General features: G+C 35.8%; 3 protein-coding genes across 4 annotated transcripts; 2 read left to right on the top strand and 1 right to left on the bottom strand.

The window, feature by feature from the left end:
• Positions 1–2,992: 2,992 nt before the first annotated feature.
• On the top strand, positions 2,993–4,620 carry LOC121252274 (LOB domain-containing protein 41-like). Its single transcript, XM_041151839.1, has 2 exons — positions 2,993–3,490; positions 3,640–4,620. Exons 1-2 carry the CDS (start codon positions 3,301–3,303, stop codon positions 4,368–4,370), a joined length of 921 nt encoding a protein of 306 aa, XP_041007773.1. The 5' UTR covers positions 2,993–3,300; the 3' UTR covers positions 4,371–4,620.
• A 1,481-nt stretch (positions 4,621–6,101) lies between these two features.
• LOC121252178 (KH domain-containing protein HEN4-like) lies at positions 6,102–14,302 on the top strand. Of its 2 annotated transcripts, none has more exons than XM_041151679.1 (8): positions 6,102–6,258; positions 6,993–7,652; positions 11,024–11,491; positions 11,646–11,891; positions 12,075–12,281; positions 12,900–12,955; positions 13,040–13,139; positions 13,704–14,302. In XM_041151679.1, the coding sequence occupies exons 2-8, from the start codon at positions 7,023–7,025 to the stop codon at positions 14,016–14,018; spliced, it is 2,022 nt and encodes a 673-aa protein (XP_041007613.1). In that variant the 5' UTR covers positions 6,102–6,258; positions 6,993–7,022; the 3' UTR covers positions 14,019–14,302. The 2 variants fall into 2 exon arrangements, with proteins under 2 accessions (XP_041007613.1, XP_041007614.1); XM_041151680.1 differs by having other exon boundaries at positions 13,040–13,171; positions 13,704–13,864.
• Positions 14,303–17,298: 2,996 nt separating this feature from the next.
• On the bottom strand, positions 17,299–22,920 carry LOC121252203 (cytokinin hydroxylase). The gene is given in 6 exon segments (XM_041151733.1): positions 17,299–17,774; positions 20,930–21,317; positions 21,815–22,056; positions 22,208–22,367; positions 22,369–22,432; positions 22,563–22,920. Coding segments are annotated over 6 exon segments (1,575 nt in total). The 5' UTR covers positions 22,861–22,920; the 3' UTR covers positions 17,299–17,351.
• Between the last annotated feature and the right edge of the window lie 644 nt (positions 22,921–23,564).

The raw sequence follows: 23,564 nt of genomic DNA, 5'->3' as shown, positions 1-23,564 counted from the left end.
ACGGAATTTACATAAAAAAAAAATTAATTTTTTAAAAGTGAACACCACTCTTTTTCAAAAGAATTGCACGGTACTTGTATGCACATTCTACAACTGCATGTACCATTACTCAAAATAAAATTATTAACGTATGAAATAATTTGAATCTAAATCAATAAATGCTATATCTGTTTTAAATAAAATAAAAAGTATGTTTATCTCTTAATATATCTCAAGACTTGTACTCCAAGTATACATTAATTATAGAGTAATTACTAATTACTAAATTAGGGAACTAATTAAATGACATAACAATAATGAATAGAGTAATATTAATTATGGTAACCCCTCATGAAAAATTCTCATAAAAAATTCTTTTCATCAACTACTATTCACCATCTTACATCCTACACTCTATAAAAAAATTATAAAATATAATATAATAAATAGTAAATGATGCATAACATTCTACATATTTCATTATTGCTTATAACCATGCACACTAATGTCTCCCGGCAGTTCAGTACTTTTGGGTTTTTTTTGTTCATTTAAATAGTAATAATAATAAAATGATTGAATTGACGGGGGACAAATTGGGAGGGTTTTCGAATGAATTCAATTTTCTTCACCAACCGGCGTTCTTGTGATCTGTTCTAACATCATGTAAAGTACAGACAAATTAAATATGGTTAAAACTCACTTCATTTTATTTTATCTTATCCAATTATTATAATCTTTTTAAATATTTACATAAAATAAAATAAATAATTCAATTTTTTTAAATTTTAAAATAAAAATAATATTAAAAAAATATTTTATAATAATATTTTATTAAATTTTAAACTTTAATATCATCTCATCTCATCTCATCTCATCTGCGAAAGCAAATAAGGCCCAGTATCCTTTCATGATTCATTTTATTGATTGAAAACTAAATTGTAGTTAAAACTATAGTGCTTCAATTATTGGTCTATTTATCAATAAAAATAAACTCATAAAAAGTTTGATTCATCAATATGTTATCTATAGCCAATGATCATTTAAAATTTTTATTATGAAACGAAATATCAACACCCTCGAGCTAAACAATATAACTTTTTATATATGGAATATGATTTTATTTACAGAGTTTAAAAATAATCTCAATTTTTTTTGTAAGTATTTGAAAGCATACACACCTTTGGTGTTTGACGGATTACCATGGGAATAATTCGTATCATTGTAAGCAATCCGAACAATAAGAGTGTAGAAAGAGTAATACTTGTGTGTCGTCTCAATTAATATACCGCTCATTTTGTTTCATTGACGTGGCTTCACCATGTGATGCCACACAACTTATTAAAAAAATAAAAAAATTTATATTCAATACAAAATGACTTTCAAAAATTCAAAAAGAGGAAAATTACAATTCTAAATTTCCACTAGCATTGCTTTTATGTTTGTGTTTTTAATTTTTAATTTTAATTTTTTAATAAATCACGTTGCATCACCATATAGTGATATGTCAACAAGATAAAATGAGTGGTATAAATATAATTGTGACGTGTATTCTTGCAATTCGGGTAGGAGATTGCAATGGATTTAAATTTATTTGTATGGATATCATAATTAATGAGATCAAGATTTATTGTTACTATAGGAGTGAAAAAGATAAATAAATTATATACGATCGTATATATTAATGCAGGCAATAATATAAACGATTGAAAAAAAAATAAAAATAAATACCATGTAGTGATAAATTCGAATGAAACCAGAGAAATTTATGTTGCGGGTCTCATAAGTCATATCTATAGTGACAAGTTCCATGGTGATCGACCCAATTTCTATAAAAAATCAAAGGTGGTTGGAAACAACAAACTAGCATGCTTCGACAACAATGAAGTTGTTTTATAATTTTAGGTCTAAAACTCTATATAATTCAGAGAGAAATAAACGTAATATATGGAATTTACTGTGTTTTAATATTGGTGTTACATTGCCTATAGATAATAATTAATGATAAGAGCTCACACACTAGCTATTTCTGTATCCAAATTATACCGACATAATCGAATGAAAAATAATATGGAGAAAATTCAATTACAGTAATTATAAATAATAATGTTAGATGTAATTTGAAAATAAATAAGTTACACATAGTTTATTTTAAAAAAAAAAATAACATCTATAAATTGTCTTTGAAACGTAGACTTTCCAGGTAAATCCCAGGTTGTTTTTCACGTGTGTCATGTTTGAGGCGACGTGTACCAGTCTACGAAGATAAGCTAGCCAAGCACACGAAATTAGAAATACGAAAGGAGGGGAAGTGGGGTGGCAAAACCGTTGGCTAATGGGGGTTATTGTACTGCGCCCATAGTACCAGAGCCAAAACCAGAAACCGGTCGCCGGTTTTGCTTTAAAAGCAGTTTTAGACCCAATACGACTTCCCGAAAACCAGGAAGCCCTTTCCTCTAAATTTTTATTTTCAGAACAATAGAAAGAGCTTGAGGCTTGAGCTTCTGGTGGGCCAGTCCCCCCACACCCCCACGATATGTGGCGATTCGACCGCACTCTGACACATTTACGTGTACGACACGCGCCTATCTCTTACTTCCTGAACTTTTGTACCCACTTGCATGCCTCCCTCCACCTTGCACCACGTACACCACCCACTAGGCCCGTTCTCACTAAATTACCACATTACCCTCATCACCCGTTACTTTTTTCTGCCTCCGGCGAGGATTGTAATTTACGGATGCAGACGAGGTTGATCTTGGGCCACAAAAGCCGAAAGAAATGCAATGTGGGGTTCGTGGTAAATAGCCACAAGACCTTTGTTGTGTTGTTACGTGGGTTTACTTACGCCCCAATGAGAACATAGTCGGAGTCCCATGATTGGGTAGTCCATGGCCACGCGCTGTAACGGAGAGTGCTCCGACTTCCATTCCATTTCCTTCATAATATTATTTATTTATTTATTCTCCGTCCTAAATAAAGTGGTTCAATGCCCAACCTCCTTGATTGTGGAAACCAGTGTTCTCGGAAACCTGAAAACAACTGCGTACCCCAGTCCCTGAAAACCCAGCGGCCCCTAAATTATATAAACTATATATATATATATATAATATATATATAATACTCTTCATTGCTCTGCCAACCCCACGCCCCCTCTCTTAAATACATCTTTCCTGAAATTCTCCTTCAGGCTCCCACCAGAACACCACAGCAGCAGAAATATCAGTATTACTCGTAGTAACGCTTTCTGCTCCTTTTCTTCATTTCTTCCTTTCTGTGCTGTACTTTCTTCGCTTTGTGTAGAGAGAGAGAGATAGACCGAAGATGCGTATGAGCTGCAATGGGTGCCGGGTCCTTCGCAAGGGTTGTAGTGAAAATTGCAGTATAAGACCTTGTTTGCAGTGGATCAAGAGTCCTGAGTCCCAAGCCAACGCTACCGTCTTCCTTGCCAAGTTCTACGGCCGCGCTGGCCTTATGAACCTCATCAACGCTGGCCCCGAACAACTCCGCCCTGGTTAGCCCCCCCTACTCCGGCCATCTCCCACGTTTCTTTTTTGTACTATCTAAGATTAAACAAAAAAATACTTCCTAGTTTTACGTGTTATTTTCTTTTCTGAGATGCAGAGATTAACAATTTATTTCTGATCTGTTTTTGGGTTACAGCGATTTTCAGGTCTTTGCTATATGAGGCATGTGGGAGGATGGTGAACCCCATTTATGGGTCGGTCGGGTTGTTATGGTCCGGGAGCTGGCAGCTCTGCCAAACCGCCGTGGAGGCCGTGCTAAAGGGATCGCCGATTACGACGATCACCTCCGAGGCAGCGGCAAGCGACCACGGACCGCCCCTCAAGGCCTACGACATTCGTCATGTGTCCAAGGACGAGAACTCGGCCGCATCCAACGATCCCCACCGGGTCAAGAGCCGGTGCCGTTTCAAGCGCTCCGTGATCAAACCTAGAGCCAGCAAGGTCGTGCTCGGCGCTGTTGACGACTCGTCACGGGACGCGAAGCTAAAGTGGGATGTTGGGTGCTGTGGGCAGGAGTTGAACGGTTTGAACGGGTCGACCAGTCACGAGTCGTCGCTGAGCCACCAGTCGTCTCTGGCCCCGAACGTGGAGGGCGAGAGCAAGGATACCGAGAGCATGATCTCCGTTGAGACGGTGGAGGACTCGGTCTTGTTCCTAACCGAGCCGGAGTCCATCCCGGAGCCCAATGAGCAAAATCAGGAAAGCGAGATACCTCTGGAGCTGACCCTGGGATTCGAGCCGGTGTCGCGAACCAACCTCTTGGTTCCAGTGAAGAAGAGAAAGATGGAGTCTTGTGCTAGTGGCTCGACGGGTTTCGGCGCGTGTAAGATGGAGCTGGGGCTCAATTACCGCGGCTTAATTCAGTGAAGCCCAAGTAACGTAAAAAAAAGGAGTCAAAGTCCAGTTTTGACGGTTCAGATCGGCATTGTCCATTTCCCATACAAGAGATCATGACCCTTCGTTTTTTGTTTTATTTGTTATTTTTAAATTTATTTCTTTTGGGTTTTAGTTTTGTTGTTGGTCTTTCCTTTCTTTACCCTATGCGATGGAGGTGTATAAATGTGGGTTCGCAAATATAGAAGTGTTAATGGAACAGAGGGAAGTAAATCTTGGTGACCTCTATGCTGATCTTTTTATTGCACCTTTTTTTATTTTTTGGCTTTTGCGGATTCAGGGATACTTGTCAAACTTTGTGACGAAATCTCCATCAACTTTGCCGATGATGGTTGTTCTTTTAGTTTTTGGAAACGTATATATGCACACTACTTTAGCAAAAGTAGTGCTGGAAAAGGTGAGCAGTCTAGTCTCGTGCGAGTACACAAAGTAAATTCGGCTGCGCATGGTGCCTGCATGCACAGACTTTTGTTTGTGCATGGGTTGGGACATTGGGTTGTTTAATGTGCTGTATATATGTTGTTACGGGGCTAAATTAAGGAGAAGGTGACGGCTATTTTTCTGGGGTGGGCTTTATTCGGGGGAGAGATCTTTAATGCTATATATAGTCGTGGGATTCTGTCGTCTATAGTCTATAATCAAAAAATTAAGTTCTTTTCATGTAAATCTCATATTTATTTATTTATTTTTAAAATAATTACATATCGCTTGTATATTCACAACTGTAATTATCATTTTTCTTTTTAAAAAATATCAAATTGAAGATTTTGTTAAAAAACTCATATGGATAATACCACATTTTAAAAAAAATACTACAATAACTAAACTTTAAACGCGTTTTAGGTGCATGCTTACTAAATAGTAAATAATATTTTAAATATTTTCAGTAAAAATCTATAATTAAAAAGCGTTATTAAGAAAAGCTCAATTTCCAACGGCAATTCCGAATAGGCACTAAATTGACTTTTGTGCAGACAAAGCATCTCTCATTTGAGAATCATCCCATTAATCGTTTGCGGCTTCAAATTGCATCCTAATATTCCATGAACTTGATTGCGATTTAGGTTTCCTTTGATATAAAAACGATTTTATCTCGTCAATATAATTTTTTTAAATTTTTATATAAAATATAATAAATAATTAAAAATTTTTAAATATTAAAATAATAATAATATTATAATAATATTTTATTCAACTTTCATCTAAAATCATATTATCTCATCTCATTGTTTAAACGAGGCTTTACTTTGTTTAGCAGTCTCCTCATAGCCAAGAAACAAGAGTTTGAGTTTAACTTGTTGGATTTTTTGTTTTTGTTTTTGTTTTATGCAAAACAATTATTATAAGGTGGTTTTTGTTGAGGTCTACTCAATCTTCTTCTGCATTCTTAATTGAATCATTCTACGCATCAGTCTATAGTCACAGCACTCTACACATTATTTATTTATTTATTTTTTATTTTTTTACAGCAGCACATGAGACGTGCTGCGGCTATGGACTGATATGAATAATTTTCCTCTTAATTTTACTTTAATAAAATGCTTTCGTTTTGTTTTCTATTGAAGAAATTGTTGAGCTCGTCTATAACTATAATTTGAAAGCACATAAAAAATAAGTTACTCGAAAGGCCCATATTTCACGCACACGGTTTTGGTCTTATTGCAGCGGAAGCATCGAAAAGCCCATTTGCCCTGCAAAAAAATTCAAAGCTAGGAGAAAGCCCTATTAACAAGCCCTTCCGCCCACCCCCAACCCCCGGCGCGGCTTTCTCGTCCCCCGCCACCACCTTGCGAGGGGAACTGATTTTTTTACTCTCTCTGAGTCTCTGACTGTTCAAATAACTCTCCCAGACTCCCCTCTGGTACGTCCGCTGCTCTCGCCCTTTCTATCTCAAGATTCTATTCCCTTTTTGTTGGGTTTATTTCTAACTTCATTAATGCAAAAGTTGAACTGTTCTCTGAAAACCTAGACCCTCGTTCTTTACATTAATCTGAATTCTAATTTATTTTTGGGATGATCTAGAAAAAAATGGATTCAGTTCAAGTTAAACTTTAATAATTTAGCCTAATGATCGTTTTACTCAATTTGCAATTTGTTATCTTTGAATTCACCCGTGCACATATGAAGCCTGTCCTTGGTGAGAGTAATATAAGAATTGAAATAAGTATAGAATGCGAAGAACTTACGAGCATTGCTTCTTTTATATACATTGGAAGCGATGCGATTTGTGGGGCTTTTATTTACTTTGAATATTCAGAGGTTCCTGTTGTGTGTGTGTGCATGTGATTGAAAATAGTAAAGCAGGGGGACTGTTTGTGTGTTTTTATATTGATTTGTATGCATTTTTGTATTGGTTATTTGACTATTTTTTGTTCTAGAGACTGGCCATATTTGGTTAATACTTAGTTAAAATCATTTCAAACAAAATTTTAAAACTTCAATCCAAACATCTTTCAATCTCCAAAAAAAAAAAAAAAAAAAAAAAAAAAAAATCCATATGCTACTTTTCATCCAATCATTTGCCTAGATTTCAGTGAAAAGTAAAAAACACAAAGACCAAAATAGCCGAGTCATGATCTCTTGGTTATTTTTTAGGTTCTGATCTTGTTTGGTTCCCTTGGGAGGATGAATGGGAACAAGCGGAATTTTTTCAAGAAACATCCCAGCATCCAATTTAAGAAAAAAGGAGGCAACAAGAATGGAAAGTGGAATAATTCAAGCCGTGAACAATCGTCAGGGGAGTCTCATTCTGTTGACACTGTCTACCGTATACTCTGCCCAGCTATAAAAATTGGTTGTGTTATTGGAAAGGGTGGCACCATAGTCAAAGCTTTGAGAGAAGAGACACGGGCAAGGATTACAGTTGCCGATCCTGTCCCCGGTTCAGAGGATAGAGTGATTATTATTTATAGTTCTCCTGACAGAGTTTCTAGTAAACAGAATGATGACGAAGATTCAATTGCAGAGGATGAAACGGAGCCGATGGAGCCTCACTGTGCTGCCCAGGATGCTCTCTTAAAAGTTCATTACAGGATTATTGAGGAGGATCTCTTTGATGGCATGACATCTGGTGACGATAATGATAGCAATGTTGTCACTGCACGACTATTAGTTCCAAATCACATGGTAGGGTGTCTTCTTGGGAAAGGTGGAGATGTTATTCAAAGGTTACGGAATGAGACGGGTGCAAATATACGCATTTTACCTGCAGATCATCTTCCTGCATGTGCTACGAGCACTGATGAATTGGTGCAGGTTAGGTTCCTATTGTTTGCGCTTTTAAATCCGAATATTCATGATTTGCTTTTGAGCCTGTGAAATGAAATTTCTGTAGTAGAAACTGACATAGTGAGCATGCATCTTTATTGGTTGGAATGAAGTGTTAGTTGAAGGATACCACTATATTCTGAAGCATGATCCACTCAATCCCAAAGTTATGAAATATCAATGCCCATAGATTCCATACCCTGCAGTGAAGAATAATACCATCCGTGCTTTCTTCCCCCATCTTTTTGCATACAATAAAAGTCCTTTATTACAACCGTTCTCTTCCTCAAATTATCCACCCTTAAGATCTTCCCTAACGTTGCCATCCAGTCAAAGACTGCTTCCTTGACAGCTTCTTATTTGTCCAAATAGTCTTACAAAGAGGAGGTCTATATTAGGGGAAGAGCATGAGGTAGAAAGACTTGATCTCAAAGGTCTATCTTTTGGAAGGACTCCAGCAAATCTTATCAACTCCACCTCTTAGCCTTTATCCCCATGATTTTAGACTTACTACACTATTCTTTGAGATAACTTGTATTGAAACATCTTTCAGTCTTCGTAGGTGCATGTGGTGCTGCACCTTTGCAGTTTCTTTTTTCTTTTTTTGTTAAGAGGGAGGGGCAATAAAGTAATTCTCGGATTTTTCTGTTACCACTATTTCTTTTGGTTGATGTATCTTCTGTTGGTGGAATTGAGTGTTTAACCTAGAAATAACTTTTCCCACGTTAAACAATGTAGTATCCCCTGCATGATATGTTGGATTAGGATGAAGAGGTTAATTTTAATTGTGTGACTTGGAGTAGGTGATTTGACAGAGGACAGTCTTAATGTTGACCTAAGGGGTCTCTTTCGCAACAGTGGTGGGGGGACCCGGATTATGATGGTGAGGGCTTGTGGAAGGGTTTCATAGGTGTGATTGCTTAGGAATTAGTGAAAGAAGGCGCTGGAAATTCTTGACAGCATTAAGTAAGGCTTTTTGATGCAGGTTGGAGGTACCAAACTTGAAGTGGAAAGGCTAGGATAACATGGTGAAAAAGGATTATAGTTTGATCCAGGATGAGTTAAATCAATGAAAGTAGACATTGGGTTATGTAACACCCCAATCCCATATTGGAATAAATGAGTAAGTCACAGAGTGGGTTAGTTATAAAGATATTCATAAGCTCTAAGTTTTCTTCTTTAAAACCTTGTTCTTATGGGCGGGGGTCATTGATTTTAATGGACTTAATGTCCATGATTTTCTATTTTCGGTTGTAAACCTAAACTCTAGTTAGGTACTTATGTATACATCCTGTGTACTTGGGCTATGCCTCATTTTCCTATGAATAAAATTTCTTTATTACCTATAAAAAAATATGGTGGGGTTATAGTGCAGATGTGACTAACGCTTTCATTCGGTTATTACAAGTTACTTCCCTTGATAGTGTCAAGAATAGTAACTGAGGCTGGTTTTTGTAGTTTTGGCATTTCTTTTAGTATTTGTACTTCGATTTGAAAAGTATTGTGCTTGGTGAAATATATTTTTGTTTTTGATAAGTAAGAAAGTTATATTACTCAAAGAATAGGCCTAGACCAGTATGTACAATAGGGAGCCCTGATTAAGAGGGTGCCAGAGAGACAAGAAAATCATGAAGGGCCATGCCATTGAAATCAACAGCAATGGCCCAAATACAAAGAGTGCTATAGAATGATGCTAACAGTTCCTCTAGCGATCTCTCCTTGTCTTCAAATGTCCGCACATTACGTTTCTGCCACAGGCTCCACATGATACACATTGGAATCATCTTCCAAACCCCTTTAATCTAATGCATAACTCCAATGTTTGGCCAACTGGCCAGCGCTGCCACCACATTCTCTGGCATGACCCAAGCCAACTCTACCCTACTAAGTACCTCATACCATAAAGCCCTTGCAATCTCACAATGCAATAGAAGATGATCTACCAACTCACCCCCACCCCTACACATACAACACCAATTTACTATAATAACCCTCCGCTTCCTCAAATTTTCAGTCGTGAGTATTTTACCCAAAGATGCTGTCCACACGAAGAAAGCAACTTTGGGGGGCGCCTTGTTCCTCCAAAGCCTTCTCCACGGAAGCTGAGTGTTGGGCTCTTGGGCAAGAGCTTTATAAAATGAACGAACCGAGAATGCACCTTTCTCAGCGGGTAGCCACCACAAACCATCTTCTTGTTGATTGCTTGGTGAAATATGATTGCTATGGTGTAAAGGAGTGGATTCTTTTGTCTGCTTCTAGTTGCATAATGATAAGGTGGGTAAAATTAAAGAAAGAAGATGGAGATGTCACACAATAAACAGACTCAAGCAGTGAATCTCTATCCATTATGTATCAATTCTAAGAAAGATAATAGGCTCTCATTCTATGTTCTAAGAAGCAGCTACTAAAAAATAAAAAATCTATGTTCTGAGAAGCTTTTATATATACAGATCCGAACCCCGATATTGAGCAGATCTTATACCTACATAAACGACCCAAATGTTGATGTAGCTAAGGTGCTAAAGAAATGAGCACCAAACCCAGACGAAAAGAGCATCTTACATTCGATCTCTTTGGTTGAGATGAGCTTCAAATTCTTGGTCTTGGGCTTTTTTTCTCAAACCATCATTCTATGGCCATTGAATCAGGTTTCATGCTCGTTCATCCCGCACACCAAGATTTGAAGGTTTTGGAGTGAGTTGGCAATTGACTTTATTTGGTTGTTGATTTTTAATGTTTTATCTCCATGGATTGACATGTTTGGTGTGGTGACTTTGAAGTTGGTTCTCCCCAGTTTATGCTATTTGTCCATTTTGAGTGTACTATGTGGTAAAAGTCTTGGCTTTCTTTTGGCCCCAATATTAGTGGCACAAAATGTGAATAACTTCATCTAGTTTTACTTTGAAACAGGTTCCTGAGTATTATGTTAATTCTGGACAAGGCTGAGTGGGTTTGGTGTTTTTTAAGAAGTGCGGAACATTATTGTCATCTAACTTATGGCTTTTCCTACTTTGGTTCAGTCCATGCTTTTTGTCTCTGTGTGAGTGCTTCTCCATATGAATTGACATTTGCATGTATGCACATATGCACACGCCATGAAGTGAAGTTTGCTCCTAAAAAGTTACGTCTTGATGCAAAGATGCTACTATGTTATCAGAGAATATTTTGTCTTGCTCTTCTCATATTACTATGTTTTGTATTTTTCCTTGTTCCTGTACTTGAATATCTATGTTCAGTTTGTTATTTCTTTCATCCATTTTTTTAATTTCTGAGTGTGCTCATATTTGGAAATCTGTTTAGACAATTCCGGTTTTTCTTGGAACTCCCAACAATTTGTAATTTTGGAAGGTATGTTGCAGATAGCTGGAAAACAAGATGTGGCAAAGAGAGCACTTTATGAAGTATCAACTCTATTGCACCAGAAGGCACGCAAGGTAAAATCTCCGCTGGCTTTCCCTTTGCCTGTGGGAGGTCAAGGATTTCATCCTCCTGGAGGTCCCATGCTTCCACCGGAAAATCCAATGCAGTCCCATCAAAACCCTAGTTCCCATGGTCTGCCACCCAGGCCATGGATGGAGGGATATGGAAACCCGCATTCTGAATCTGTACCAAGGGGTTTCAATGGTGTTCCTCCTCCTGGACCTGGTAGCGAAGGTTCAGCTGAGTTCTCTATGAAAATTTTGTGTTCAGCTGAGAGAATCGGTTGGGTGATTGGCAAGGGAGGTTTTAACATGAAACAGTTAGAGCATGAGACAGGCGCCAATATAAATGTTCCGGATGTGTCAGTCGAATCGGATGAACGTGTGATTTATGTCTCTGCTATTGAGGTCTGCCTTTTCTGTACATGTTGACCATACCCCTCTTTCAAATCTCTTCATTAATTCATTTGCATTATTTTTTCACTGTTGGCATTGATGGGATTTTGTTGTCGCCAATGTACTAGACTATTATTGGTGGATCATTGTGCTTATGTTGTTTCAGGATCTCTGGAACCCAAGATCACAGACCATTGAGGCAATTCTTCTGCTTCAGAATAAAGCTAGTGAATACTCTAAAAGAGGCAATATTATTACAAGGCTTCTTGTCCCAGCGAGTAAGGTTGGTTGCATTCTTGGTCAAGGTGGTCATGTTATTAATGAGATGAGATGGAGAACCCAAGCAGACATTCGTGTTTATTCCAAAGACGACAAGCCTAAGTGTGCAGCTGAAAATGAAGAGCTTGTGCAGGTGATGGGGCAACATGCAATTTTTTTTTTGATAAGTGAACATGCATTTTTTACGATCTTTATATATATATATATATATATATATATATATATATGCTATTTGCTGAATTCTGTGTTCTAATTGTTTTAATTTTTTGTGCCTTGCATTTATCCACGCTAAATGTCTGAACTTTTTGTCATTTAGATATCTGGGAATTTTGGGGTTGCCAAAGATGCATTGGCAGAGATTGCATCAAGACTAAGAGTGAGAACCCTGCGAAATGCTGGAGCAGAAACTGCTCCTGTTAGGTCTGCCCAGAAATTTGGTTGGGGAGGAAGCATACCTGTTGGAGGGCTCCCACCGTCTGGCACTATTGGAGCTGGTAGCTCTGATAGATATGATCCTCTAGAGGTACATTTTTTCGTCTATTGTGAGTGTGTGCACGGGCTTGCTTGCTTGTATATCATAGGGCAATTTCCTCTATGCTACCTGTTTGCATTCTGTTGTAACTTTTTGCCCTTGCCACTGTGCCATCCAACCTGCGCTTGTTACCCTAACACCCATCTTATGTTGAGGATGTCTAGTTGTCTACCACTTGCCCCTTGATTGATAGTTAAATGATTTTGTGGAAGGCCATCTAAAATGCCTAATTAGAAAATCCCCTGCATGGAGTTTCTGGTATAGCAGGTGTAATGCTTCAATAAGGTTGATTATGTCTACCCAAGGAAAGCCCAAGCCTTGTTGCCCTCTACTTCATAGCTGTATTCGAAGTAGCCAATAAAATAAAGCTGGATTCAAAGTAACCTCCCAGTGTACGTTGATGTTGCCCATGTTTCTCTCTATTGGTTATGAATAAAATTTTAACATATTAAAAAAAACTTGCCATCTGAGACTGACATCTGATTTGTAGGGTTCTTAACTGTGCTCATAATTCATGAGCAAATTTATCTTTCTTATTTATTATTGATTAAGATACTACTTTAATACATGCCCACCATGATAGCTGAAATAGAGTTGATGCTCTTGAAGGTTGATGGACACGAATACGAACCTCAGAGCTATCCAGTTCTGCCAGCTGCTACTGGGTAGTGTGCCATTCAAAGTCTTAATTTATGTAAACTTCGTGATTAATCATCATGATTGAGATGGCGGCTATCTTTTTGTTCCAGATATTCAAATGTTAATAGTGCTTTGGATATTAAGATTCCAAACAGCGCAATCCATTCTGTCATTGGATCAGGAAGGAGCAGCATTTCCCATGTTGGTGAGGTATGTTGCACAACCCTATGGCCTATTAGCAGGTGAGAACTTTGGTAAAATGGTGTTCGACTGGGAATCATTGATGTGGTTTTCCTTGGATGTTAGAATTCTTTAACCTTTAATAATTGGATGAGTTCAAATATGACAACAAAGCCATGTGCTTGCGTGGTTGGATTTTATTTCATGTATTTACAGTTTGAAAGGAGTATATACAGTGTAAAAGTTTATGCCAATTGCATCACCTCAACAGCAAGGTCATTATTGTTCAAATTTCTTTGAATGCTGAATTTGTCATCTCCAAAACGTGCAGCCTTGGTTTGTACTTTGCTTGTGGGCTCACAGATCTCACCATTTCAATATGCCTTGCAACTGTCCTTAATAACACCATTCTCCATTTCATTGAGGTGCCAGACTAGTAATTTCAAATGCTTTAAAAATGAAAGCAGAATGTTTCACCGTTGGTAGAATTCCCAAATATCTCATATTTATTTAATTGTCAGCTTGTCATAAGACAATATCATATTCGGGTCTTCTTTATGTAGAATCTTGAGGTTTTTATTTCCTGATGTTCAGATTGGTGGAGCAAGTGTGAAGCTACGAGACTCTCAAGTTGGTGGCACTGGAGGTGTTGTCGCGATCCACGGTTCTTCTGAGCATTCGAATGCAGCACTGAGTAATCTTCAGTCTGTCATGGGTTCTGCTGGACTAAACGTTAATTCTCAGCAGAACTCCTACCAGAATATGAATGCTCTGCACGGGTACAACCAGAACTTGAATGCTCAGCAAAGCTCCTACCATTTGAGCAGTCGGCAAGGATCCTACTCCAACATTAATGTACCGCATGGCGGGTACCACAACATCACTGCGCAGCAAGGCTACCAATACTGACCCTGATTTCGGCAATTTTGTACCTTAATTAATTCTTGTGTTCAAATCTTTTAGTTTTGTTGGCCAAATTAGGAGTTTGACAGGGTGCTTAGAGGCTCAGTTATCACCTGATGACTGCCATGAGATTGTTTATATGGGAACTAAAAGAAACATTTCTGCTCTGCTGTGCTGGGGTGAGTTGTAAGCATTTTCACGCAGTACAAGAATGTTTATTGACAAATCGGTTTTCAATATCGGATTCGATTCCTGTATAGACAATTCAAATGTTGTTCGAGTTTGAATCTCGAAAATTTTCTCTCGGTCGGGGTTTGTGTTGTGATGAATCGTGGGTATGGTCAGTTGAAACAAAGTAATCTCCACAAATCTCATATGCATGTTTGGGGCTTATGCATTTAGCCTACACTATCTTATCTTGTAGATGAGTACTTAATTCTGTCTCTGTGGACATCTACCTAGGGCATTTACAGTCTAATTGTAATGTCCATTCCCAAGCAATAAACTCCCTTAAAAGTTTATATATATGGAGATAGTTCTAATAGAGACTTGGCTTTTTTTTTTCTTTTTTCTTTTTTTGGGTACAATTTATTGTTCTTGAAATTTTCATTTCCAATCAAAACCAGTTGAGTCTTGGTTAGAAAAATCTATATATTTCTAAAGCCCGATTATGAGCTGTGAGAGAACTGCACATCATGAGTACTGGAAGAGAAAATTATAATTATTCTAATTTATAAAATCAATTTTTTTGAATAGGATAGATTTCAAAAACATATATAATTAAGCCCATCAATCTCTAAACAAGATTCATGCCTCAATAAACTCATGTCTACCACATATATATATTTTAATGTTGAATTTAAATAAATTTCAAGGGATGGTATATAGTGGGGGTACTACTGGAGACCATGCTTCATGAAGATGAGGTGGAAGTCACTGATGATATATGATCTCTGCATGTTACGATCGAGTCTATCTTCTCGATCTTTCCTTTGCCAAATTAGCCTAAACAAATTGAAAAGAAAAAATGTGTAACTAAATTTTGAATTAAATAAGGAACATCATAAACTTTTAAAAAGTAAGTAATTTCTTAATTCAATTTCATTAAAAGCGAAGATTTTCAATATAATTACCTACCAAGCTTTAAAAAAAGAAAAAATATATTCATCATCCAAACTTCTATCATCTTCCCATGATATGTCATTAAATGATAGGTTCACAAGTGAAATGTAATAAATAATTTTCAATCACCTAATGCCACATCATAAGATGATGAAAGGATGATGGAAGTTAGGATGATGAGTAGCATTACTTGGTATACACATGATATCACTATCTATAATGTAACTAACCACTAGTTGTTGTTATAACACGTACAAATTAATAGTATAATTATATATATATATATATATATATATAATATGGTTAACCATCGAATTAGCCAGCATTAATTTTCAAAGGACCACATGGATAATAATTTGAAAACCAATGATCTAGTCATGACTCTTTTATTTTTATTTATTTTTTAATAATGTACCATGAGGCAGGCCAAGAGATCAGTAGTAGTACCACTACTGTGGAGGCCGTGAGATAATATAATGGTGGGGCATAATTTAACATGTCGAGAAAATTTCTTAGCTCATTAAGAAAAATTAATGCAAATGATATATTTATGATAAAAAATTATAATATCTGCAGTCGTAGAGTGTACAAGTGCGACACAAATATCCCTTATATTTATACTACTTATTAATTACTAGATAGGTGCATATTATATTATAATTTTGACTCTACATATTATAAGCTCTTTGGGAAAGGTCCGTGATGACTCGGAATTTTGGACATATACATACACCAGAGAGAGAGAGAACCCCCATGCACCACCTTTTGCCGCCAAGACCCACACATTCTAGCAATCATCAGGACGGGATCAAAGGTACTTTATATATTATCTAATCCTAATAATAGGATATACTACTTAATTAACAGTACTGCGCCTTGGTTTTATTGTCCATCGCAATATATTCGATCGTACGTACGTATATATGATAGGACATGCAAGGTGATAATTTGAAGAGCTTAATTTCTTGGATTACAGCGGCCCCCTGCATGCACCCACCCCACAATTTTAACCAGCTCCACCATATATACATGATGCATGCAGTACTGAGTCAGCTTGTGTATATATATATATTATATATATATATATATATATATATATAATTCGGCCTTGTCATTATATGTAGAGAGACCTACACATGATAACAGGAAAAACCAGCATAAACACTGAGGTAATTTAATAAACCATGCATGCATACTATAAATGGCCTAAGCCTACGTACTTTGGCCTAATCCAGTACTACTTACGTACTTCACAACCTGATCAAAAGCCTAGCTAGCTTGGATCAGAATGACTAGGATTAATACAGGCAAAACCAGCGGCTAATTCTTCATTAATATTAAGTCCGCAATATATATTCTATAATTAATTCCTTACAAAGTAGTTGTTAGCTAGCTAGGACTATTAATATTGATCATCAGTGATCAAGTCGTCATGAATATAGCCTTATTTATAATGACACAATTAATTAAAGGCAAACACTAATGATGGTTTGCCAATGCATGCAGGTTGATATATATATGGAGCGTGCATGCATGGGATCGGATTTTAGCTAGGGAGATTGAAAAAGATGGAGACCCAAAAAAAAAAAAAAAAAACGCATCAACGAGATCAGATTGAGTAGTAAAGCGCGCGCATGCAGCAGAGTCGCAGATTCCTGTGGGAAGCGGTTGGAAAAGCACCTTTGAAGTTTTGACACCCAAAAGAGAAACAAAGAAGAAGAAGAAGAAGACAACAACATGATGATGCAACGTCAATAGTAATAATAATTAAAAAAGAAAAAAGAAAAAAAAAAAAACTTCGAAAACTAGCTAGTGAGCATCGAAGCTAAAAAAAAGGAGAAGCCCTTTTTACGTACCCATGATCATCACTTGGGTTTTGTTTCTTTAATCTTTTGTATGGGATTTTAGCTAGGCTTATCTAATTAAACAGACCACCCTCGAGCAGTTTGCTTGGCACCAACTGTTTAGGTACTGCTTCATGTACTTTTGGCCCCTAATAACTATACTAGTGTCCAATATCGATACTGACGGTACCAAAAGCAAAATTATATATCACGCATGCAGCTTCATTCAATTTTCTTTTGACCTAGCTTCCTTCATATAATGTAACTCTTACAAGTAATGTATAGGAAAGACAACAAATATACAATGGTAATCTTTATCGAAACGCTTATCCCAAAGTACTCCCCCACCAAAATAATAATAATAATAATAATCTCAAGGGTTTAAGGGCTTCAAGCATACTTGAACCCCGTACTTTGGCTTTATTGTGAGAATAGTGACGGGAGCATGACGATAATTCTCTGAAATGGTGAAGCTCAACCTCGAGATTAACATGGATAATATGATCTTAGCTTCCATCATGGCAAAAGCTTGGCCAACACAGTTTCTGGGGCCGGCAGCAAAAGGGATGAACCGGCCAGGCCGTGTGAATGATTTCGAAGCAAATCTTTCCGGGTTGAACTCGTTTGCATCTTCGCCCCATAATTCCTTGCTATGATGAATTGCAAGCACTGGAATCCATATTGATAGACCCTTTGGAATATGCAGATCACTGAGTTTAATATCTTCTAAGGCCATTCGAGGAAGAACAGTTGCCGGCGGATAGAGTCTAAGAGTTTCATTTATTACCATATTTAACTGCAAAGTACGAGTGCATGACAGTGCCAAATGTAATTAATTTTGCCATTATTTGAAGCAAGAACTCTACCTAAGAATAATATATATTACGAGTAGACAAAGGTAGGATTTAGAATCGTGGGTCAGGCTGATACCATGTTAAAATTGTAAAAGGTGGAAACTTCTCATTACTGTTGTGTATCTTTACATTGAGAAATATTACAATTAAATAGATACAATGCTATGTATGGTAACTACTGACATTTCTGAATCCTAAAATTATGCTTTGCTGATTTTGTGTAATATGTGCTGATTTTGTAGATCCTGTTAATACTAAATGTGTGGTGTATAATTGATAATCAGTAAAAGAACTTAATTCGGTTAGAAAGAATAAAAAAAAAAATTTAGTGTGTGGTGTATGGGATGATGAGTAGCAAAACTGATCTGTTTAATACCATTACCAGCTAGCTAAGAGCCTAAGCCACTAAAAGAATCATTTGGATTCTTCAAATTTTATATCATGCTTAATACCATTACCAGCTAGCTAAGAGCCTAAGCCACTAAAAGAATCATTTGGATTCTTCAAATTTTATATCATGTTTTCCCTCTACTAAGTTGAGCACTTGAACAATATTTTAAAGTGGGGAGCAATAAGTAATGGATCAGTGGCCGGGTTCGGTTCAAAGCTTTCCCGGCCTTCTAGTAATTTTAGGTCTGAGTTGGTTTCACAAACTTTTCAAATCATCTCATCACATTTCAATATTCAAATACCACAAATTCAAACACTTTGCAATTTAAAGTATTCAATTTTTTCATCTAATTATTACCTAATCATTACAAGTTTCCTAAACTTTCAAACAAAACACAAAAAATAATTCAACTTTTTTAAATCTCAAAACAAAAATTATATGAAAAAAATTATATTTTAACTCTTTTTAAATTTTATAATTTTTTATTCAACTTTTTATCTCTCATTATTTTTTAAAATTCCATAAAAATCTTAACTTAAATTATTTCATTACTATTCATAAATTATCTTACTACTATTTATATATATTTTTTATCTCATCTCAACTCAAATGTGTAACCAAACCAGCACCTAGTTTTCTTAGAAAATAAAAGGCACGCGGTGCTGTCGAGTATTGCACAGTTCTACTTTCCAATACTTCTTGACTTGAATTTGATCTTAGGGCTGGTTTGGATTCAGAAATGAGATGAGATAGTTTTAGATGAAAGATTAAAGTTAAAAAAAAAATATTGTTAGAATATTATTTTTAATATTATTATTATTTTGAGATTTAAAAAAGTTGAATTGAGATTTGAAAAGTTGAATTGTTTATTATACTTTATGTGAGAATTTAGGAATGTTGTAATGATAAAATGAGATAAAACACTTTCAAAATCCAAACAGAGTCTTAGTCAAAAGGTTAAGAGAAAGAATATTCTATAAAGTTTCTGTGTGAATTTAAAAAGCTAGAATCGGAGAATTGACAATTAATCCCAACAATATTATACTAATATTGAAATTTTATTTGAAAATTTTATAGTAATAAATCTAGAACCCATTTCTTGTGGATACATCTTTTTTATCCTAAGCTGCATTTTAGAATGCAGATGAAAACAATAAGAAATTATACTCGGGGCTAATTTGAATAGTGAGATGAGATTGTTTTAGATAAATCAAATAAATTATTATTAGAATATTATTTTTTAATATTATTATTATTTTGAGATTTGAAAAAGTTGAATTGTTTATTATATTTTGTGCAAGAATTTGAAAAATTTATAATGATGAGATGAGATGATATCGTTTTTCTATTCCAACAAGCTCTCTGTGACAGAAGTCACAGAACCATCATTATATTATAATTTATATATACTTGATAACGTACGCCTACCAGCTAACTGAAGTACACGAATGCTGAGGAAATAATTATTAAGTCCTGATATTCTGAGACTCTGAGTGAATTGCATATATATATATATATATATTTTATTGTTACCAGGTGTCCGAGAATAATGTCCCCACTAATTTCGAGACCGCACAAGCGCTCATAAGGAGTTTTCCACAAGTGTACATTGGATAATTCAAGGAAAAAAATCTTCCAATTTGATGGCCCCTAGATATTGTTTGTACCCAAGAGATTTTGAACCTTAGACTTAAAAGAAACATATCGCCAAGCTCAAGGCCTTTACTACTTGAGCCAACCCCTTAAGGGTTTGATTGCATACAATTTCAAAGTGAATAATGAATATGCTTTTGAGTAATTTATGACTAAAGAGTATAATAGTAAGAGAAATTATATTTACAATCGTAGAGTGTGCAGGCGTCGCGCGATTCCTTTAGTAAAAATAAGTAAATACGAAATTTACATGAAAAAAAATTAATTTTTTAATAATAGACCACACTCTTTTTCAAAAGAATTACGCATCACTTGCGCACTTAACGACTGTATGCAGCATTCAAGGCCGGCTAAATGGTAAGGCTATTGCCTAAGGCCCCCACCCTATGTAAGGCCCCCAAAAATGAAAATGATGTGTTTTTTAAAATAAAAAATAAAAACCATTTCATTAAATAAAATTTTAAATAATTTTTATAATTTTTAATATGTGCAAGGTCTCATAATATTAAATTTAATATTTAATACAATGCATTTTTTTTATAAGTAATACAATGAATTATTTATATTTTAAATAGTTTTTTTAAGATCTTGTTAAATTGAGGGTACAAAATCTGCATTGAGGTCTCGTTTTAAGTTGTTGCTGTAAATATAAATTCACAAAAACAGTATTTAAAGATTTTAAATAAAATCTCATTTTATTAAAAAGTTTGAAAATATTTCATATAATAATTTATATTTTATTTTATTATAATTACGAATGACTCACTTCAATTTTGTCTTAGTCCTTAATTTGTATTGAGCCGCCTCTTGTAGCATTACTCTAATATTAATTGCGACCAGTACTGCCACAAGTTGATCTGGTTAAGTATAAATTTTAGCCAAAAAAACTGTTCTGGTTAAATGCATTGATATAATATTTAAGTGGCGACTGGCAGATCTCCCTACATTAACCGACCCTTTTAGTATCCCCCGACCCCAACGAACAATAATAATAATAGAATTAAAATTAATTAATAATAATAGAAGTAGTAGTACTAGTAGTAGTGCTCTTACCAAGGAGAGGTTGGAGAGATGATCAACAGAGGGAGTCTCAGTACCATTGCAGACCTGCTTCACCTCAGCCCGAACCTTTTCTTGCCAAGAGCTGTTGCTTGCTAGTAACATGATGGTCCATGTGAGTAAGAGGGCAGTGGTTTCATGTCCAGCAAAGAAGAATGTTTTGCATTCATCCATGATCAGTTGTAAATTTAAGCTAAATCCACCCTCTGATGATCTCTTCTTTTGCATCTCACTGAGCAACAGACCCAGCAAATCAGTTCCATATGAACTGTTCCGGCCAATCTCTACACAGTCTTTTCGGCTTTGAATTATCTCCATTAATAACCTCTCCACCTCCATCTTCGTCACTTTTATTTGTCTGTTATATTTACTTGGAAAAAGCCTATATATAAAAATATTAAAGAATTGCAGAATTTAGTAATTAATCAGGACCAGTTTGGAGAAGACTTAGGTGCCATTTGAATAGTAAATTGAGCTGAAATGACTTTAGATGAAAGTTGAATAAAATATTATTTTTTAATATTATTATTATTTTAAAAATTGAACAATTTATATTATTTATTATATTTTGTATAGTAATTTGAAATAATTATAATGATAAAATAAAACACTCTCATTATTCAAACGAGATGTTGTTCAGTTTGAAGCATAGTACTAGAACTTCCCTAAAGTGGTGGAGCAAAAATAAAAGATAACAGTAATGAAGCTTAAAGTTAAAGGTAGAATCTTTTAAAGGAGACAAGGAACCTAACCACGTAAAAGATATATCCCCTTTATGTCAAAGACAGAATCGTGGGAAAATATATTATATATGTATATATTTATATATATATGGATAAAAAAAATGCGCATGCACGGACTAGTTTATATATAGCTCACCGGCTTCCGGGAAGGTACAACCTTTGGGTTGCTTGGGCACAAAGATGTTGCAAAACAGTTAGGAGATGGAATATTTGCTTTCCCTTCTCGTAGGTGGTATCGAACTCAGTTCTAGAAATGACGTCTGCAGTGAGCTTAGTCATATATTCACCAATTTCGAACTCGGTTTGGCCTGATTCTATAGCATTTTGCAGTGATTGGAGTATCTCCTTAGTGCATTCCACCATGTAACCCGCATAACTCTTCACGAAATCATAGCCAACCATTTGTAAATTGTAACGTACATGATTCTTATTTAGTTGCATCCAAAAACCAAACAAGGTAATAAGAACCAAAAAATCTTAGGATTGAAGTGAAATTTGAGGTGATGGCAATATGATCGTACGTACGTACCTTGAGTTTGTCTCCCATAAAGATCGGAGCTACGATGTGACGCTGATGGTACCAATCCTTGCCGTTTGCCATTAACAAACCTCTCCCGATGAAATGTTTGGAACCTTGCTGTTGTTGCCATGATCGGCCGGACGTCGTGCTGTACTTAGACAAAAACTCTTATCATTTCAGTCTCCGTCAAGCACATCCGGGGCTCCACCCCATTCCAAAATATAAATCTCTTTCCTGTTGCAACGAAGAAGCAGCAGATCAGAAATTAAGAAAGAAGAAATATATGTAAGTTTTGGGTGATGATAATATCTACGAAAATCATGTATATTGAAAGTATGAAAGTAGGTATAGGAAGCATGCAAACCGTATTGTTTGGACCAGGCGACGTAATGCGGGAGAAGACGGCCAACGATATCATGGTTGATGGAGTTCATGTCTTGGGAGGTTGTTTTGGCAACAAGGGAGGCCATGTCCAAGATGTTGCCTTTGAGAGGCCGGGGTTTGGGGCCACGCACTCCTTGCTTCTCCATGATTTTCTTGATGCGTCGTGGGTTTAGAAAGTAGCATGAGAGAGTGTCATGAGCAATTTTAATGAACAAAGACAGGAATATGGCCAAGAGAGTTGTGATGATCTGTACCAACATGGCCATGCAGGTGGTCATCACGGCCTAGCAATGCGAAACTGCCTCATACAACCACCCACCCACAGAGAGATATAACAGCTAGCTAGGTAGCGTATCACACACGTATCACACATTAGTACTAAATCGAGGAGGCTCATTTATAGTGGCAGAAAACCTCACGTATCACACACATTTTGAACTCTCTAGCTAAAATGAATAGATACTGTCAAATTAGGTAACTGATTAATCATGTACAACTTTAAATAGATAGGTCTTTTTTATAAAAAAAATAAGAGTAATATTAGGTACAGTCTCTATTTAGAGATTGTATTAATGTAAGTTTAGTTAATTTTATCTTTAATTTTTTTAAAAATTACAATAATATTCTTATAAAAATAGTACTTTTTTCATTTAATGAAAGACATGCACATGCAAATAGACCGCTTATTTATAAAGAATATAAAAGACTTATCTACTTTAAAGTTATACCAAAATATTACCTATTCTAAATAGTACACATCATCATGTGATGCTGGTTAAGAAATTAAAAAAAAAATGTTAATTGAAAATGAATAAAGGGAGGATTAATATTGGAATTTAATTTTTTCTGGCTCGCAGATCAGATTGCCAATTGGATCGTTATAAACCATGTAATTGTGCCATGTGCATGAACAATATAAATTTCGAATTTTCAATCTAATTACCAGAATTGGAAAAAGATATATATTGACAGATAATTGGAA

This window comes from Juglans microcarpa x Juglans regia, chromosome 2S, assembly GCF_004785595.1.
Source record: "Juglans microcarpa x Juglans regia isolate MS1-56 chromosome 2S, Jm3101_v1.0, whole genome shotgun sequence".
NCBI classification, from domain to species: domain Eukaryota; kingdom Viridiplantae; phylum Streptophyta; class Magnoliopsida; order Fagales; family Juglandaceae; genus Juglans; species Juglans microcarpa x Juglans regia.
The sequence above is the reverse complement of the archived record's forward strand: the minus strand, read 5'-3'. Positions and strand labels throughout refer to the sequence as shown.

Excerpts from the sequence above, each read along its gene's own strand:
- LOC121252178 (XM_041151679.1), top strand. The coding sequence starts at position 7,023 with ATGAATGGGAACAAGCGGAATTTTTTCAAGAAACATCCCAGCATCCAA. Across the intron at positions 11,492-11,645 it reads TTTATGTCTCTGCTATTGAG|GATCTCTGGAACCCAAGATC; the intron begins GTCTGCCTTTTC and ends ATGTTGTTTCAG. Across the intron at positions 12,956-13,039 it reads GTTCTGCCAGCTGCTACTGG|ATATTCAAATGTTAATAGTG; the intron begins GTAGTGTGCCAT and ends TTTTTGTTCCAG.
- LOC121252274 (XM_041151839.1), top strand. The coding sequence starts at position 3,301 with ATGCGTATGAGCTGCAATGGGTGCCGGGTCCTTCGCAAGGGTTGTAGT. Across the intron at positions 3,491-3,639 it reads CCCCGAACAACTCCGCCCTG|CGATTTTCAGGTCTTTGCTA; the intron begins GTTAGCCCCCCC and ends TTTGGGTTACAG.